Source organism: Heteronotia binoei, chromosome 4 (genome assembly GCF_032191835.1).
Source record: "Heteronotia binoei isolate CCM8104 ecotype False Entrance Well chromosome 4, APGP_CSIRO_Hbin_v1, whole genome shotgun sequence".
Classification (NCBI taxonomy): Eukaryota; Metazoa; Chordata; class Lepidosauria; order Squamata; family Gekkonidae; genus Heteronotia; species Heteronotia binoei.
This window is the reverse complement of record NC_083226.1, coordinates 138,027,319-138,047,247: the sequence shown is the minus strand read 5'-3', so window position 1 is coordinate 138,047,247 and position 19,929 is coordinate 138,027,319. Positions and strand designations below refer to the sequence as shown.

The following is a 19,929-nucleotide window of genomic DNA, read 5'->3' as shown; positions in this document are numbered from 1 at the left end:
TTTCCAAACCTTCATAGTAGCATAAGGCACAAACTGACACACACATACATTCCCTACCCACCCTCTGTCTCACAGATTCATTTCCATTCAACAATTCACACAGGAAGGGAAAAGGTCCTGACAATTCATTAACTCATAGTAGAAAGAAATATATTGATATAAAACCCTAATCATACTATTCAAGTTTCTCACTCTGATCTACCCCCCCTCACTCACTCTCTCACCCTCCCTCTCTCCCACTCCCTCACTCAACACCCAGCCTCCCCATTCCAGCTCCTACTCAAACCATATATTCCAAGTCACCCCATTCTTCCAATCATGCATACCCAATCAACCAAGAAGATTTCCTTTAATGAGTTGATTTGAATTAATAACTCCCTCACATTCATAACATTGTGTTCAAAAGATATAAATAACCAAAAAAAAAAAAGGGGGGGGACCCCCCAATTTCGTATATAAACATTGCTTCATAGGCACGAAACAATCATCAGCATATTTCTAAGCCGTGACAGAGTTACACGTAGGCAAAGCTTATAAGTCAGCAGTTCAGTAGGCAAAGCTTATATGTCAGGAGAAAAAAAAAAAGGGGGGGACGTCAAGAATCCACACAAAAAAGGGAAGATTTCTGCATAGCAACAGTTCCAGCGTTTAGCTTCTAGGAGAAACAGGCCGATCAGGACGGTTCATAGGCACACGACGCCATCTAGTGTCTGAAGTTATTGAGTGAACATGTGAGACTGCTTCTATAAGGCCGGTGGGAACAGGAAGATTCAAATCTCTCAGCATGCTTAGGCCTGAGTCAAGGCCTCCAGCGACAAACGACCGATCCTGTACAGTAACTTGCAGCTTGTACGAAGCAACCCATCGATATCTGATGTTTTCCCTGTTCAGGATTTCAATAATTGGCTTCAAAATTTTCCGCCTTTGCAAGGTTTCAGAAGACAAATCCTGTAGAATTTGGATGTTGTAATCTCCTAGCAGAAGTGGATTTATAGCCCGGGCTTTTTGCAGCAGCTTGGATTTAACTGAGGCAGAAGAGAAACGGACTAAAATGTCCCTAGGCAACGAAGTTTTCTGTGTGCGCAAAGGGCCAATTCTATATGCAGCCTCCAGGGCACAAAGATCAGATTCAGAAAAACCCAATGCCTTTGATAGCCAGGAGGCTATAAGAGATTTTAGGTCAGAGGGAGAGGCAGAGTTCTCGGGGAGCCCGCGAATTTTAACATTCCCCATTTTCAGTTGGTTCTCAAGTGCAATAATTTTATCAGTGGCCCATTCATCTCTTTTATAAAAATACTGAGTGTCCTCCTGCACAGCACATGCCATGTTAAAAGCAGAATCTGCAGTCTCTGCCACCTTCTCTAAGGACGTTTTGAAACCCTCCAATTGAGCAGAAAGGGGCTGGATCATGGCAGATATTTTGTCAGTCATATTTTTTTCCAGTTTTTGAAAAGCCTCCATTACCTCAGAACGAAATGAAGCTAGGTCTGCTGCTGTGTTTTCCCCTTCTCCCGACACCATCTTGCTTGCAGGGCTGCTTGCTTTTCCTGAGGCCTTAGCCTTAGGCTTTTTGGGAAAATAGTCTTTAACAGAGTTCCTTGAGTTTCTTTTTGATCTGGATTTTTGACCATCTACTGTTCCCATACTAATTAAAGAAAAAAAAGAAAACAAACAACAACGCTGGGCGCTTGCTTAAGTGGATTTGGCAGGGGTAAGTAAGGAGCTCTGTTTTCAGGCGTCCATTCCCTATGCGTGCGACGCCACGCCCCCGACCAGATTGTTTTAACCCGTACAAAGATTTTTTAAGTTTCCAGCATAAATTTACATTGCCATTTTCACCAGATACACCTGGTGGCAATTTCATATACATTGTATGTTCTAGAGGTGCGTGCAAATATGCGGTTTTGACATCAAGGTGTTTAATTAAACAATTGTGCTTTGCTGCATAAGACAATGCGCAATAGATTGATGTGGCCTTGAGCGTTGGTGAAAAAGTTTCGTCATAGTCTAGCGCTGACTGTAAGTACCCTTGTGCCACAAGTCTAGCCTTGTACTGCACTTTTCCATCTGACCCAGATTTTAACTTAAAAACCCATCTACACCCTATGAGCTCTTGGTTGGGTGGTATTACAGACTCTTCATACACTTGCAGACTTTTCAACGACTCAAGTTCCGCATTCATGGCATCTGACCATCCAGTCTGCTCATCTTGCGTTAGATGCTTGATGCTCTCGTAGCAAGAAGGTTCAGCAAGAACGATGCACGCTTGGCCCGGACTGTAGCGATCTGGAGGACGTGTTTCTCTCGTAGATCGTCGTAGAACCAGTGTTGTTGCCTCATCTGGCGCTGCATGCTGGTCAACTGGCTGCTGCTGCTGCTGCTGCTGCTGTGACACTCCCGCTCCCGAAGATGGAGGTGTTACAGGTTCTGGCTTGATGTCTCTGCTGCTGGGTGAAGGACTCCGCCTCTCGCCTCTAGGTGGTAGCTGCGTATCAGTTTTCACCGCTGTAGGCAGGAATACTGTAGAGGACGTTCTCTCCCAACCCACAGAGTTTTCCAGAAATTTTGCAGAGCACGATGTTGTTATCTTCTTTTCACCTACTTGGGAAAATCTGTAAGCTTGGTGATTATTTGCATAACCAAGAAATAACAACTTTACAGCCTTGTTTTGCCCCTTTCTCTGGAGCTGCTTTGGGATATTTACATAAGCTGGTATCCCAAATATCTTTATATGGTTAATTGTAACTTTTCTGCCATACCATATCTCAGCTGGTATTTTTCCAATAGCAGAAGACCAAGAGTAATTTAGAACATGGGAAGCGCACATGATACTCTCCCCCCAATAACACATTGGTAGGTTGCTATCTCTCAGCATAGAGATGCACATGTTGTAAAGGGTTTGATTTCTCCTTTCACAAAATGAATTGTGTTGTAGTCGATATGGAGCTGTGCGTTGATGACTGATTCCATATCTCCTAAGTAGGGAAAACATTCTATCATTACAAAATTCTGTACCATTATCAGTAATAATAGCGCGTGGAACTCTATCTGTTTTCCTCTTGATGAAACGAAGCCAATTGCTGAAAGTTTGATACGTCTCAGCTTTTGATCTAAGTAAAAAACAAAAACCGTAGCGAGAATGATGATCTTCTATATGCAAACAGAATTTAGCTCCGCCCAAACTTCTGGTTGGAAAAGGTCCAATCAGATCAAGAAAAACAAGGTCCAGTATTGCATTAGTCTTGAATTTTGTTGGAGATACTGTAGGTGCTGCTTTTGATTTTGTTGCTTTGCATATTTCACAGTCAACAAAACAATTGCAAGCTTTGGGGGTAATTTCAGCTGCTTGCAAAGTTCTCTTAACAGCTTGGAAATTTATATGCCCCAACCTTCTGTGCCACATGTGAATGCACTCCTCGTGAGGAGGCTTGTTCATACTCACATGGTGTACCATATCTTCTTTCTCCAGGAAATATAAATTATCTTTCCTTTTAGCCACAACAGAAACGCCATCTGCACAAATCAAGCAGCTTTCAGCTGTAAAAGAGACTTTAAAATTTTGCTCAGTCAAAGTAGATACAGATATCATATTATACTTTATACTCTGCACATGAAGCATTTGTAGTTTCCTTTTAAGACTAGGAATTTCAACAAGACCATTTCCTGCTACCCGGGCACAAAGCCCATCTGCTAATTTGACACACTGACGTTTAACTGGTGTGTAGGTGTCAAAGAGATTCTTGTTCTTAATGATGTTTACTGTCGCTCCACTGTCAATTAAGAACTGGTTGCTATAGGAAGAATTGTTAACAACAAGGTTCACGTGCTTTCCTCCCTTGGGAGTAACTGAAGACTGTTTCTCTTTGAAGCGTTTACATTGGTGCTTGAGGTGTTTTGAGCTGTTACACAAAAAACATTTCCTCACTGAGTAAGCTTTATCAGCTGCTGCATGATTGTCTGCCCCTTTAAATTCCTTCCGGGCGGGAGACTTGACTGAATGAGCTGGAGATTGCTGAAACTTAGCTGCGTCCCTCCTCCTCATGTCCTCATTCATTAAACGGTGAGTGATGTTAGACACTGTTATCTCAGTTCTTGGTAATATATCCAAGTTGGCTACAAACTGATCATACCTAGCATCCAGGGAGCAAAGGATTATGTAGGCTTGCTGCTGCTCAGAAAAAATCACCTCTTTCTCTTGCAGCTGCTGCAAGTTACGTTTCATGAATTCTAGGTGGTTGCTCATATCCCCACCAGCCTCATATCTTGCATTAAGGAGTTTCTTCATTAAGTATATATGGGACCCCACACTCTCACTGACATAAAGAGACTTTAGGGCATCCCAACATGCTTTTGCACTGTTGGAGGTTTTTATATGGATAAGCTGGCTGTCTTCCAAAGTAAGACCGATTAAAGCACAAGCTTTATCCTCATTGCTTTTGTGTTTAGCAATTTCAGCTGCATCATCAGGAGCGTCTATACTGGCTACGTCAGGTGGATTCGTCACATACTCCCACAACCCTTGATATTTTAGAAGCATAGTGACCTTCTCAGACCAGGTGCTGTAATTATCTCCGTTCAGTCTCTTGATAAGAAAACCGGAGACTTGGATACAGGACTCCATTGTGCCTATGTGAAGACAAAAACTGCCACACCCAAATAACGGCTGTTACTCATGAGTAGACCACAGGAACTGTTGGCACTTATGTTGCTCTTACTCTCCAGGAGACCAGGCTGGGCCCATAACCGATGACAGAGTTTTGTGTGCGTAGGAAGGTGCCCCTGTATGAGTAGGTAGTAGAGTGCAACTCCAGAACACTGTGGTAAGAAACAAAACTCCAAGACAGCCAAGTAAACAGTTGTATTCAGGGTTAACACGTAGAAAGCAGTCTCAGGCAAGCCAATGGGTCATACACATCAAAAACAGTCTGTCCAATATACAGTACCAATTCTATGTCCAGGTAGAGAAGTCAAAAGTCCAGTCCATACATCATATCAGTAGCCATGCAATCCTCCAGAGTTTCAGTATATAAGCAAGATGTTCCTCCTTCACTCACAACGTCCGTCTGCTCCTTCTCATCACCCACACCCACACAGGGCAAGGCTTTTTACTGATATAGTACAGCCATCCAATCATAACACTGATTGTCACATTAGCTGCACCTGTGATTCTCGTGACTCCTGTATAGCTTAGTTACATAACAAATGATTCAGCAGTTTTTAGTTCTCTTAAAGCAACTTAACACTGTCAATCCTCTTGCAGCCCCTGCAGCTTCTGCCCTTCCCTACTTTTCTTCCTTCCCTCAAGCCCCTTCCCCCTTCTGCATCATTTTTCTTCTCCCTCCCTCTACTAGTCATACTGCTTACCCCCCTCTTCCTTCTTGCCTTTGCTGTCTCACCTTCACCTGTGCAATTTAAGATTTCAGAATGAATTTGTGATGTCTGCAGTTCCCTAGGCAATACAAAATGGCTGCAAGGATCTTGAGGTAGTCTTCTGAGATACCAGCATTTAAAACTTTTTATGTTTATTTTATTTCCCCATGAACATTTTTCTGCAAATCAGAGGTTCCCCTAGATTTATAGAAATATCTCCCTAATCCATACTTGCATAATCCCTGTGCAGATTTTTTTTGATCCGTGTTTCAGTGTCAGGTTCAGAATTAGATAGATGCAACTGCTGGGAGATAACATTCCACAGATTGTAGTGTAGTTCCATCAGTATATAGATGTCATTCTCTATTTTTCAGTGGATTAAATTGAAAAGCTGTTGTTCAGTCCTTTGAATAAATGAATATAGTTATGAGCTGGATTAGGTTTACAGACTGAAACAATCTAGACAATTTGTTTATTCAGAAAAAGTACATACATTCCCTCTAGAGAATCTGCTTGAAGTTACTTACAAAGTAAAAATTATAAAGATCGCAGGTATAACAAAATCACTAAAATTAACAAACTATTAAAATCAAGCTATTAAAATGTGTTTGTGTGTCTGTTTCTGTGCTTTGTTGAATTGTTTTTTTTTTAATGTGTATATAGATAGGTAAATATTCACATGCACACTCTAAACTGTTCATCTTCATGGCTTCTATGCAGTTCCACATGGGACTGCACACCAGCAGGCCTGCCACCAGGAAGAGCTAGTGAGCTCTTAAAGAAGCTCTCCAGAGAGGCAGAATGTATTTGGAAATGGCAATCATGAACTATATTCATTTGACAGCTATTCATATAACGGGGTTTTTTTTTAATTTATGATTTATATCCCGCCCTTCCCACCAAGGTGGCTCAGGGCGGCTCACAGCACATAAAATCGAACATAAAAATATTAAGTTTAAGCATTTTACACAGTTAAAAACATTAAAACATAGCAGAAATCTAATAGAACTACACTCAGTTTCCTATGCCGGTTAGTTATAAGCCAGCCGGAAGAGGGTTGTTGGTATGTCCACACAGATAGGCTGAGCTGGGAATTCCACACTGCCCAAGAATTGTAACTTTTGGGCCACTACCTCTAACCTATATTCTGGATGTGGGGTGCACCTCTTATAGATCTCTTTGCCAACCATTGCAACAAGTGCTCCCTGTATTGCTCCCATGGAGCCATAGGGCACATCTCCTTAGGGGATGCCTTCCAGCTTATCTGGAATGGCTTCCTGTTTTATGCCATGTCCTGTAAGCCGCCCTGAGCCTGCCTCGGCGGGGAGGGCGGGGTATAAATAAAAATTTTATTTATTTATTTTTATTTTATGCTTTTCCTCCATTACCCCTGCTCAACAAGATTGTTTCCAAACTTCACACAGACAGCACCACTTGTATCCTCATCTTGCCGTTCTGGCCAAGGAGACTGTGGTTCCCCTTGCTATGGAACCTAGGGAATGGGGTACACCACAGGTTTCATCCTGCACATGATTTGCTGGAGCACTACCACACCCCTGTGTTCATACACTACAGTTGACAGCATGCTTCATCAGCCCCACCTTTCTCCCTCAACTAGGGTGCAGCAAGTGATTATGGCTACCCACAAGGCTTTTATATCATCTCAAGTGGAAATGTTTTTCTTTCTGGACTACAACCAGTGGTCTAGATCCTAAATCCTGCAGTTTGTCAAAGGTTTTTGAATATTTACTTTCTCTTAGGAAAGTGGGGTTATCTAATTCCTCCTTAAAGATGTATTTGGTGGCCATTTTAGCATCTCATTACTTGGACAATGGCATTATTCTTTTTGGTAAAAATGATTCTAAATGTTTTCTGAAAGGTTTGAATAATTCCCCCTCCCCATCAGTTACACCTGTACCTCAGTGGAGTTTGTGCTTAGTTTTAGCATTGACTGAGAGGACACTACTGCATATCTTGGACGTCTGGAGGGCCCCCTATTTTACTTAGAACACATGAGTTTAGGAAAGACACCACTTTATTTGCTTATTTCAAAGGGCCTAGAAAGGGCAGAAGGGCATCTGTACAGATGCTATTCAGCTATCCACCTGTACTGCAATAAAACTGACATGCAGCTTCAGATACACAACGTCGATTAACGATTTTGGCTTATTCCATATGATCTCAAGATTTTTCTGCAGCTTTTGCATTGAGTCTTCCTCTTACAGCCATATTGCATCAGGGCCCTGTGGGACCTTATACAATTCCACAGGGTCTGTAAGCCCTTTGACAAAGGACAGTGATGGTTTCATCCTAAATTGGCACCCTGTCTGTTTGCTTCATGCTTGTTACTGTCTCCCCCTTTCCTGCTTGCAGAGTAGTTGATAGTCTGCAATTCGGATAAAATTATCAGTTGCCATCTGTTCTTGAATGTTTACATGTTTCTGAACTGTATTTTAGCTATGTTTTATTGTAATGTGTTAATAATATTGTAAATCGCCCAGAGCCCAGCAGCAATAATAATAATAAATAATAATAATAATAATATCTGCTGAGCAGTGACGTGATCAACCCCATCCACATTGGTCTACCACTACTCCATGGATATGGTTTCTTGGAGGGAAGCAGCTGTGAGGAAAGCGGTTCTGCAGTTCTTTGCTGAGACATCCCACACCCTCCTCCAGAGTAAGTAAACTTGCTATTTTCCCATTTGGAACTGCACAGAAGCCACACAAAGGTGAAAACAGGGGTTGCACTTACCTGTAACCTTTGTTCATCATGTGGTCTTTTGTGCAGGCACACATCTCTCCCTCCTTCCCTGTTGTGGTTTGTCTCAGTGCAGGATCTCTTTTGGCAGTGGTTGGAGAACTGAAGGGAGAGTGCTCACCCCTCCCTCATCACATGACTTTTGGATGGGAAGCTCATGCTGATGATGGGGGAAGGACTCTTGAGATACTAGAAATTACTTTAAAAGCACTAGCTAGCTCCTCCCAGTGACAGGCCTGCTGGAATGCAGTCCCATGCATGCCTGCACAGAAGACCGCTCAGTGAACAAAGGTTACAGATAAGTTCAACCCTGTTTTCTCTGACGTAAGCACCCAGTGGAAAGACAGCATTACATTGTTTAAAATATATAAAAGCCCAGCCAGAGCATAAAACAGCATTAAACATTTAGCATCCTAAAAAGTTTCTTGTAAAAAGTCCACGAGATAGAAGTAGAGCATAAGAATAGTTTTAAAAGATTGCTTCTGTTAGCTTAAAGCCTAGGTAAAAATAAATGTTTGTTCTGGCCTAGCACTTAAAAGAGGGTAGGGTGGGCCAGGAAAGGGCTTTTCATTGGTGGAGTGCTAGCACTAAAAAAGGCCTGTCTTTGTCTGCTCCTCACTCTTCTGGCAGGGTCACAGAGATCAGGGCTTGTGAGAAGGATCATGACTGGCAAGCTGAATGACATGGGAGGAAGTGACATTTCAAGGTTATGGTCCTGGCTCAAGCTAAAACAGAAGTAATATTTGGATTTACCTGCTCCAAATGTAGTCTCACCCTGTAGAATAGTATTTGCTGTCTGTGGATATTTGAGGTGCTTGTTTCATTGTTACCACTTGATAATTGGTTCAGCATTATTTCTTACTAGCTTGTGTGGGCAAGTTCGCTGTGACTTAGGTAAGGATTTGATTTTACACATCCATGCAACAACAATCTGTTTTGTAGCAGTGAGCTTCACAGGACAATTTTTTTTATGGTGAGTTCCTTTATCAAGTGCTTTCTCAACTATACTGTTGAGTGTCATCTTTTTAGCAGAGAATGTGATTAATAAATTTGCAGGTAAATCGATTTTTTTGAGCTTTTTGCTGTCAATTTGCAGCTGACTTAATGGTGACCTCGGGGTTTTCATGGCAAGAGACATCCGGGGTGGTTGCCATTGCCTGCTTCTGCATAGCGACTTGGGTATTCCTACATGGTCTCCCATGGAAATACTAATTAGTGCCAATCTTGCTTAACTTGACCTAATGAGATCAGGAAAGCCTGGGTTGTTCAGGTCAGGGTAAATAGATGATAGGTCATCCTTAAACTATTTAACTACATCAGCACTACCATTAGGATCTATTGCTGTGGCCCTTAAGCCATACCTGTGACTTCTTTGTCACTAGAGTTGTCACTAGAGTTGCTAACTGCTTGGAGGAAAATGTCCTGTCCCTTCAGTGAAATTTTAACATGTGGATAGGTGGAGCTTTTACTGGCAATGGAGGTAAATAACATCCCATTAGGCTTCTATTAAAGGGATGGGACTTCTTTTCTCCCAGCAGTTAGCAATCCTATCTCTCACTTTTGTCTTCTAACAATTTACAACTTTTATTTTGCTTAAAGTATTCCATATATTGTAAGTCTTGAGGAGTGCTGAGAGAGAAAAAATATATTATCTCTCATTATCTAATGCTATCTGTGAAGTGAATGGTCTGACCTTTAACGTCTTAAATGACCTGAGTCTTATAACCGGTACAGATCACCTCCTTTCCTTCATGGCATCTAAGGTCTTGGCTAACAGCCACTGATGGACCTCTGCTCCATATTTTTATCTAACCCCCTCTTGAAGCTGGCTATGCTTGTAGCCGCCACCACCTCCTGTGGCAGTGAATTCCACATGTTAATCACCCTTTGGGTGAAGTACTTCCTTTTATCCGTTTTAACCCGACTGCTCAGCAATTTCATCGAATGCCCACGAGTTCTTGTATTGTGAGAGAGGGAAAAATAACAATACTTCTGACAATACTGTGTACCATGTTCTTATGGTAAGAATACTTAGATTAACATAATGACTGTCTCGCGTTATGAGAAACTTATTTAACCAGATAACAATTTGTATGAGTACAGAATTTTGATTTTGGCATCCCAAAGCAACATTTAAAATTAGAAATTACAAACATGGATGCTGTGTTAAGAACTCAAAGTTATTTCAAACTAAAAAGCTAAAATTACAGTAAAATTAAATTCAGCAAGGAGGACTGCAACACATTACATCTTGAAAAGAAAACTTGGACATTTAATAGGTTACAGTCAAATTTCTTTGATGGATTTGAAGTTTATTATCTATTTATTTATTTAGTTCTATTTATATCCTGCCCTCACCACCGAAGCAGGCTCAGGGTGACGAACAAGGCCAACGGACAAGTTGAGATACATAAAACCAATTAAAACTAGGTGCAGTTACAACTTTAAAACAGCAAATACAGTAGCATTAAGTATTGTTTCCATAATGGCAGTGCACTCCAGTCTTTCCACTATGATTTCCAACGTAAGTTTCCATTATGATTTCCAGCATATTATTCAGTATGATACAATAGTTCCATTGCCTTTCACTCCATTTTGCCACACTGGTGAAATTTTCAGTTTACTGTCTCCCCCTTGAGTACTTCATTTCCAGTTCTGGTTAAGTTTGAAATTAAATTTTAATTTCCCATCATAATATAGAAGGGGAAGATTTCCTTGGTGGGGAAAACAACTTTTTGCAAAAAAATGCTGAAGGGATGTACATCAGTCCTGCAGAAATTGAGCATATGGCCTCAGTCACTGTCTGGCACATTTGATTCCAGCAGTTTTTGGTAAGGGAAGCACCCTGAAGGAGAAAGACTTCAGCCTTCCAGTAGCCTCCATCAAAGTGCACTTAGTTACCATTTCAATCTACCTCAATGACATTGAGGGGCATCCTCTGTTTTCTTCTTAATTGTATAAATGGTTTTTGAAGGGTCTTTTTAATTTGTATTAGTTAGTCCCTCTTCTGGTCCCTCAATGGAGTCTCTCCCTTGTTCTTTCATGCTTAATGTAAACCGTTTGAACCTGTATTACGTGTGATCTTTCTCTGTTACCTTATAAAATAGAGTTCCTATTAGCTATTACATCAGCTCACTGGGTGCGTGAGTTGAGGGCCAACAGCTGTTCCTCACCCTTTACCAAGTTTCATGGGGATAAGGCGGTGTTACACACCAAGTTGTGCTTTCTACCTAAGGTAGTTTCAAATTTCCATATTTCCCAGAATATTGTTCTGCCAGTGTTTTTTGCTTTGATTCAGAGAAACACATACAGCACATTCTAGATCAGGGGTGGCCAAACTTGCCTAATGTAAAAGCCATATAAAATAAACATCAGATGCGTGAGATGATGATGATGATATTGGATTTATATCCCGCCCTCAACTCCGAATCTCAGCGTCTCAGAGCGGCTCACAATCTCCTTTATCTCTCTCCCCCACAGCAGACACTCTGCGAGGTGGGTGGGGCTGAGAGGACTCTCTCAGCAGCTGCCCTTTCAAGGACAACCTCTGCCAGAGCTATGGCTGACCCAAGACCATTCCAAGCAGATGCAAGTGGAGGTGTGGGGAATCAAACCCGGTTCTCCCAGATAAGAGTTTGCATTCTTAACCACTACAACGGAGCCTCCTGCAGCCCGTTGCATCGCGGCGTGGCTGCAGGGGAGATTTTGCCCCCACCAGAGGGAGAGCGGACTTGTTGGCACGCTTTCGGGCGCGTCTGAAGGGGGCGGGGCTTCAGTGCTCTTATTGAAGCCTCCGCTCCCCGGCTCGTCAGTCCTCTCGGCTTGCTTGGCCCACCCGCCCGCCCTTTTTGTTATGTAGGCATCTTGCTGGTCGCCTCATTTTTGGACGGGCCGGGTAGGAATTTTTTACTCCCTGGCTGTTTGGCTGGTGACTGGGGGGGTGTTTTTCGCCTACCCTGCATAGCATATCAGTGGATTGAGGAATTGGCCTCAGGTTGGTGCCTTTGTATAGATTGGTCACTTTTAGGGCAGGTTTTACGGGGTTTATGGCACCATGCGGCCTGGGGAGAACCGGTTAGCCTCCCCCTTTTGGGGAGTTGGGGGTCTGGCAGGATCATCCTTCGGGTGTGGCCTGGGGTATGTGAATGCAGACTGTCCTGGAGACTCGGTTGGATGGGTGCCTTTCGCTGAGACTCGCGTCTGGTGTCTGGGCCCTCCAGTGCGAGCCTCCCTACTGGGCGGGAGCTGTGGCACACAGCTCCGGCTTGGGGGCCGAGTCTCTCGCCCGCTTAAAAAGGCAGGGAGCGGTCTGAGGAGACCCCTGGCCCTGACCTGGCCGCAGTTCGGTTGCCCTTGCCGTTGCTATGTTATTTAATAAAGTGGCCCATAATTTCACCAATCTAATTGTGTCCGTCTCTTTATTCCGACTTGGGGGGGCAAACTGGCTGTCCTTGAGAGCCGCAAGACATGTACATCAGATGTTTGAGAGCTGGAAGGAAGGAAGGAAAACAGATGGAGAGGGAGAAGTGGAAAGAAAGCAACTTTAAATGTATTATCTAAACTGCCAACTGGCTTGGTTTGGAAAAGTGATTTAAAGAAACAAATGCCTTCTCCAAGCTGGCTAGCAGGTTGGTGGGGGCTTTGGGAGCCACATAATATGTGTGAAAGAGCCACATGTGGCTCCCAAGCCAGTTTGGCCACCCCTGTTCTAGATGTATGAAGGGCCTTGTTATTTTATTTGGATCATGCAAAAGTGTTCCATCAAGCCGACAAACCTCCTTGTCTGTGTTGCTGGATCACACAGGAGGCGCTCCATTTCGTCTCAGACAGTCTTCCAGTGGCTGGTTTACTCACTGTCCAGAGTTGACTGCCTGCTTTTGATTAAGGTGCACTTGACCAGGGTTCAGGCATCCTCTACTGCCTTCCTAGAAAAGGTTCTTCTGCTGAATATCTGCAGCATGGCAACATGGTAATCTACCTTTACATTTGTCAAGTGCTACACCATTGACATGGACTCCAGAAACATGCAGCTATGCGAAAAGCAATGCTGCAGTTATTCTTTCGCTGAGGATCCTACAATTTCCTCTTGTGGTAAGTCAGCTTACTATTCTCCCATGTGAGACTGCACAGACGCCTCAAAGAAAAAAAACATGGTTGCATTTAGGACTGGATCGGGGCGGCGGGCAGAGAGGGTGCTCTTTAAAGTTGTTCATTTTATTTTAGGCAATTTATAGTCTGCCCTTTCCCAGGGATGGGCTCAGGGCGGATAACAACGTTCTAAAAACAGCAGTTAAAACCAGAGCGTTGTGGACAGTTTGACAGATCATACAAATTATAAATGGCGGCTCAGTTGGGCACATATTATATGAACCAAAGATAGTAAATAAATTTATGTCACAGCAGAGACAGATCCCCACATAGGGCCAGCCGGTGGAGTAGGACGCCTGCTGCCTCAACCAAAGGCCTGGCGGAATAGCTCCATTTTACACGCCCTATGGAAAGATAACAATTTGGTGAGGACCCAGATCTCTAGAGGGAGCTGATTCCTTGGCTGGGGCCAAGGCTGAAAAGACCCTGGCCCTGGTTGAGGCAAGAGTGACGTAGTGTTCTCCGGGGCACATAAGGGGAGGGGCAGTCCTGTAGATATGTTGGTCCCAGGCTGTGTAAGGCTTTAAAAGTCAAAATTAAAACCTTGAAATGGATTTGGTACTCAATTGGTACCCAGTGCAGTTGACACAGCACTGGCCAGATGTGTGCCCGTAAAGGCACTGTTATTAACAGCCGAGCTGCCACATTCTGCACCAGCTGGAGTTTCCGGATCAGTCTCAAGGGTAAACCTACATAGATCGAGTTACAGTAATCCAGCCTGGAAGTGACTGTTGCATGGATCACTGTAGCTAGATCCTGGGGGGATAGGAAGGGCGCTAGCTACTTGACCTGCCAAAGGTGATAAAAAGCAGACTGAGCAACTACTGTGACCTGTGCCTCCTTTGAGGCATCCAGTGTCACAACCAGATGCTTCACCATCTGAGCCAGCACAAGAGATGATCCGTCTAGGGTTGGGAGCTGGATGCCCGACCCTAATCTTAATCCCCCCCCTACCTAGGTACAGGGCCTCCGTTTTAGCAGGATTAGGCTTCAGTCAACTTTGCCTCAACCAACTTCCACAGCTTCTAAAGCCAAAGTCAGGTAACCCAGGGCGGAGTCTGGGTGGCTGTTCATCAACAGATAGATCTGGGTGTTATCCACATATAGATGACAACCCAACCCAAAACCTCGGACAATCTGGGCAAGTGGGCGCATATAGATTAGTTTATTAGTTTAGATTGTTAGTATAGATTATTAGTTTAAATGCTGTTTTAAATGTAATTATATATTTAATTGATTGGTATGAAATTGGGTATTTCATTGCTGTACTACTGTAATGATGTATTTACGTCATGTAAGCCGCCCTGAGCCTGCTTCGGCGGGGAGGGCGGGATATAAATTAAAAATTATTATTATTATTCTTTTAGATGTTAAACATTATTGTCAAGAGAATAGCTCCTTGAGGTACACTGCATTCCAGCGGGCACTGCTGGAATGCTCACCAAGCACCACCCTCTGACCCCGACCATGGAGAAAGGAGGGAAACCACTGTAAGGCAACCTCCTGAACTCCAATGTTGGCAAGGTTATTAGATCATAATCGACTTTGTCAAATGCTGCTGATAGTTCTAAAAGCAACAGCAGCACTGACCTACCTTGGTCCAGATGCCTTCTGAGGTCATCTACGAGGGCAACCAAGACTGTCTCTGTCCCATGACCAGAGCAGAGGTCAGACTGGAAGGAATCAAGGACTGGTGTCTCCTCCAGGAAAGCGTGGAACTGCTGCACCACCGCTTTCTCAATTAACCTGCCCAGAAACGGAAGGTTCCAGACTGGGTAGTAATTGGCTAGGATCTGTGGATCCAAAGAAGTTTTTTTTTAAACCCTGAGTGCTGCTGGGGGGTGCCAAACTAGGCCCCCCTGGGACAACAGGGGAGAGAAATATGGGCTACTTTGGCCACCTCTCTGCCTTGCAAAGATGCGGCAAAAGCAGCCCCATGGTTCCCTGCCCATTTAAAGACCCCACTGGCCAGCTAACTGGCAGGGACTTTAAATGGGCAGGGAGTCAGATCCCCTGCCATTGCTGCCTCTCCATCTTGCAGAGAGGCAGCAAAGGCAGCCCTGTGGCTCCCCCCCACCATTTAAACACGCTGGCAGGGTGTTAAAATGGGGAAGGAGTCATATCCCCTGTGGGTTCCCCCATTTTTGAGTGGGGGCTCCCCCTCCCTTCTGTCATGTGCTGATTTGGGTAGGAAAACTCTGGCTATTATGGAAGGGTAGGAGAGAGGGAGCACTCTGGAACCTGGAAAGAGCTAGCAAAGTTTAGAATTTTCTCTACAACTGACCTGTCCATTCATGGTCCCTATGTGTGACTGCAAGGAAGACCACTTGACGAAGTACAACCATGTCACACATGGGTTAGAAGATAATTGTTTGTTCATGTTACTTCTGCTTTTTTACTTCTTTGAGAATCAGCAGTAGTTATCAGTTCTAGGTAGATAATGTAGCTTTGTGGCATGTGTAGAAAAGCAGGTTTAGGAACAGAAGCAAAGGTTGACAGTTGAGTATTGTGAATGAGCTAGAACATTTACTGTCAGTGAACTATTTTTTTAAAATGTTGATTTAGCAGGAGCTTGCAAAAGAAAGTAAGGGTTAACGCAGATAACACGAGAAGGTACAGAATCGGGGTGTGTCTAAGTTTTGATCCTTTAGTTATTTAGAATGTCAGCAAGAATATCTCACAGCATCTTCTGAGAATCTTCTAGATATGTTGCTTAAGGGCACCACTGACAACAGTTAGAGCCAGGTTGTTCTCAGCTCTGGCTCCAACCTGGTAGAACTCTCGGTCTAGTGAGACCCTGGCCCTGCAGGATCTGAGATAATTCTGCAGGGCCTGCAAGACAGATATTTCCACCAGGCCTTTGGGTGAGGATTAGTGACCTCACATGTTCTGCTACCCCCTCTCTCTTCCTCCCATTGGTATTCAGTTTTATTAATGATATTTATGTTGTATTTGTTTTATGTGTGCTGACTTGATAGTTTGATAATTGCATAAGATAGTTAGGTAAGATGTTTTAAATTTTAATTATTGTCACCTGCCCTGAGTATTGCTACACAGGGGAGAGTGGACTATAAGTCTAATGTAATAAATAATAAATGAATAAAATGTTTACCTATGAATGGTATGTGTGTATATATTTCAGTTGTTTAAGTTACAACATTCTTTTTTTTGCTTTATACACAAATAGAAATGAATATATGAATTCATTACTGACACAGTTCTGCAGATTAACTGTACCATGAATTAGGGTAGATGGCAGGGAGTGAGAATGGATTTATTCTCTGACTTGAAATTAGTATATCTCTGCTCTCAGGCTACTGTGAAACATTGCCTGTGATGATCTCTGCAGGAAAAATGAGGAAGTAAACCCAGTGTTTCTGCACCAACTACCTGCTTCTGAACCACCATTTATGAATAGATATTTTACAGTATTCGTTGTGGGCATAAACAAGGGTATGGGGAGGTTGCCCCACATCAAAGCAGTCTGTCTTGTATCTTAACCATCAGCCATTGATTTTTGTATCTACTCGTTACAATAAAATCTCTTAGAGGAGGAGATTGCAATTCACTCAGAGTCTCAGAGTGGCTTACAATCTCCTTTCTGTTCTTCTCTCCACAACAGACAACCTATAAGGTAGGTGGGGCTGAGAGAGCTCTGAGAGAACTGTGGCTAGCCCAGGGTCCCCCAGCAGCTGCATGTGGAGGAGTGGTGACTCAAATCCGGTTCTCACGCTTAGAGTCTGCACTCTTAACTACTGCACCAAACTGGTTCTCAAACTGAAGTGTTGTGGACTATCCTTTAGGAAATATCCACCGCTGATGGGATAGCATCTTCTGGGGAGGCTTTTTTAAACGGAATATCATTTAACATTTGGGCACATGTCTCGTGCTAACTCCAGATATTCATTTGCTAGCTACTAATTGGGTAGGTACTTCCCCCTTCCATTTAGGAAACCTGTAGAACATTTTAAGAGCATCCTCTTTCATTGAGTTTTTTGGGTTTGATAATGAGTGGCCCTTCTGTGACTGTATTCCAGTTTTAATATCCTGGGTTTTGATTATTGTAACCAACTGGCTCTTCTAGTGCTTGTGTTGCCTATTTTATTGCTTTATTGCTGGTTTTAGCATTGTAACGTTTATTCTCAAAGACTAAGTGTATCTATTTAAAATAAATGCTTTTGAATGAATATGTGGAAATTTCTTTTTAATTGTTTGTCTCTTTTGGATGTTACTAGAGAAGTAAGCAAAATTTCTAAAATATATGTCACTGAATAATTAAAACTTGTATTTTAACTAATTTCTCTCAAGGTTCCTGTGGCAAGGGCTAGCATCCTCTGGCTTACTGGAGAATATTGTGAACGAGTTCAAAAAATAGCCCCAGATGTTCTAAGAAAAATGGCCAAGAGCTTCACTGCTGAAGATGATCTTGTAAAGTTGCAAATTTTGAATCTTGGAGCTAAATTGTATTTAACCAATTCAAAACAGGTAAGGTTAAAGAAATTGGACATACACTGTTCAAGCCAGGTTTTCCAATATATATTTTAGAAGTCTGCAAAAGACATGTGTAATTTTTCAAGGCGTAATTAAATATAAATTTATCAAATTCATCAAACACTTAAGCACCCTCTTGTCTCATAGTTTAGACAAAAACACCATCATGTGTTAAACTATAAATTTGGAAAAGGTAAACCATCCCATGGTCCATCTAGTCCAGCATCCTGTCTCACACAATGACCAACCAGTTCCTCTTGACACCTGTGCCCTGTCAGACGATTAGTTTCTATAGGGCTTGCAAAGATGAATGATTTAGGTTGGCCTTTGGAAGGTAACCACATGTTTGCACTGTTTTAATAGTGGTCAAAACTTTTGGTAGCAGGAACTCCTTTGCATATTAGGACACACACACCCTGATGTAGCCAATCCTCCTGGGGCTTACAGTAGGCCCTATAAGCTCTTGGGGGATTGGCTACATTGGGGGGGGGGTGCGGCCTAATATGCAAAGGAGTTCCTGCTGCAAAAACAGCCCTGATAGTGGTATGGTGATAGCCAGGTATTTGCATATTTTAATGTTAATATTTTATATTTGTTACTTGTTATTTATATATTTTTTAATTTTATTGATTTAACATTTTAAGTTGCTATAAGGCCCTTCAGGTGAGTGGTGACTAAAAAAATCTAATAAATAAATTCCTAGCTTTTACCATGTTGAATAAATTTCTGTCGTGTGCAAACTTGGCCACTACACTACTCACCTCTAATTCCAGATCATTTATGAATAAATTAAATAGTACCAGCCTCGATACCAATCCTTATGGGACCCCATTGTTTTCTTCTCTCCATTTGAGAACTGTCCTTTTATTCTTACCCTTTGCTTCCTGTCATTTAACCAATATTTAATCCAAAAGGAAACCCATCCTCTCATTCCATAATGACTACTGAGTACCTTGTCAAAAGCCCATTGGAAGTTGCAGTATATAATGTCTTTCAAGTCACTGTTGTCTCACTTTTTAAAAAAAAAAAACCTCCAAAAGGTTAGTGAGGCAGGACTTTCCTTTGTAGAAGCCATGCTGATTTTCTCTCAGCAGTTTTTGTTCATCTGTGTTCCTAATCTTTGTCTTTGATTATGGTTTCAGTTAATTTGCCTGGAACAGATATTAGGCTAACTGGCCTGTAGTTTGCTTGTTACCCTCTAGACCCCTTTATAAAAATTGGCGCTCTCCAGTATTCAGGTACAGCAGCTGAATTTAGTGATAGATTACATGTATGGGTTAGTAGATCAACTATCTGAAAAATACTTGAGTGTATCCCATCAGGACCTGCAGACTTACCAGTTTTTAATTTCTCTGATAGGTCTAGAACTGCATCTCTTGTCATCTCCATGTGACTCGGTTCTTCAGACTCTCTTTCTGATAATCATTGCTGGGGCGTGGGTATATGCCCCATACTTTCCACAGAGAAGCAAAAAAGTCATTGAGCTTTTCCGCCATCTCCCCATCTTCCTTTAGCAATTCCATTGTTTCTTTGTCATCTAAAGACCTAATTGCTTTTCTGGCTGATTTCCTGCTCTAAGTATATTTAATGAAGTGCTTATTGTTTGTCTTGATGCTTTTAGTAACCTGCTCCTCAAATTCTTTGTTTTCATGCCTGATTATTAACTTAAATTTATTTTGCCAGAGCCTGTGTTCCCATCTGTTCAGTTAGTTGGTGCAGACCATCCACTTTTAAAAATAAGCTTTAAAAACTTTTTATAGCTTCCTTCTATTTGCTCTGTTTAGGCATTCTTTTATATTTGGTTTGTCTTTCCTAACCTGCAGATGGATTCTATCCAGACTTCAATTAGTGTGGCTTTAAATAGCTTCTAAACATCCCCTCAGAATTTGAATCTCTTGTGTTTCCCTTTCAGCTTTCTTTTAACAATTCTCCTAATTTCTTTAAAGTTTTGGACTTCAGGGCTAACGTTTCATTTATGTGAGTGCTAACTTAATAGCATTCTGGCTATTGTTCCCAATTGGTGCAACAACCTCTGCATCTCTCACCAGATCTTGAGCCCCACTCAGAACCAAGTTCAAGATCACTACCCCTCTTGTTGGGTCTGTAACCAGCTGTTCTAGTACAATGCAGGGCATTTTTTTAGGAGAAACGCACAGG

The 19,929-nt window shown here is 42.5% G+C and overlaps 1 protein-coding gene across 1 annotated transcript in view; it reads left to right on the top strand.

Annotated features, from left to right (window-relative positions):
- Positions 1-19,929, top strand: part of AP3B1 (adaptor related protein complex 3 subunit beta 1) — a 364,644-nt gene that overhangs the window by 143,922 nt on the left and 200,793 nt on the right. Inside the window, exon 15 of the mRNA XM_060235861.1 lies at positions 17,590-17,766. Within this exon, the coding sequence (XP_060091844.1) occupies positions 17,590-17,766 (177 nt within the window). The remainder of the gene's footprint in view (positions 1-17,589; positions 17,767-19,929) is intronic.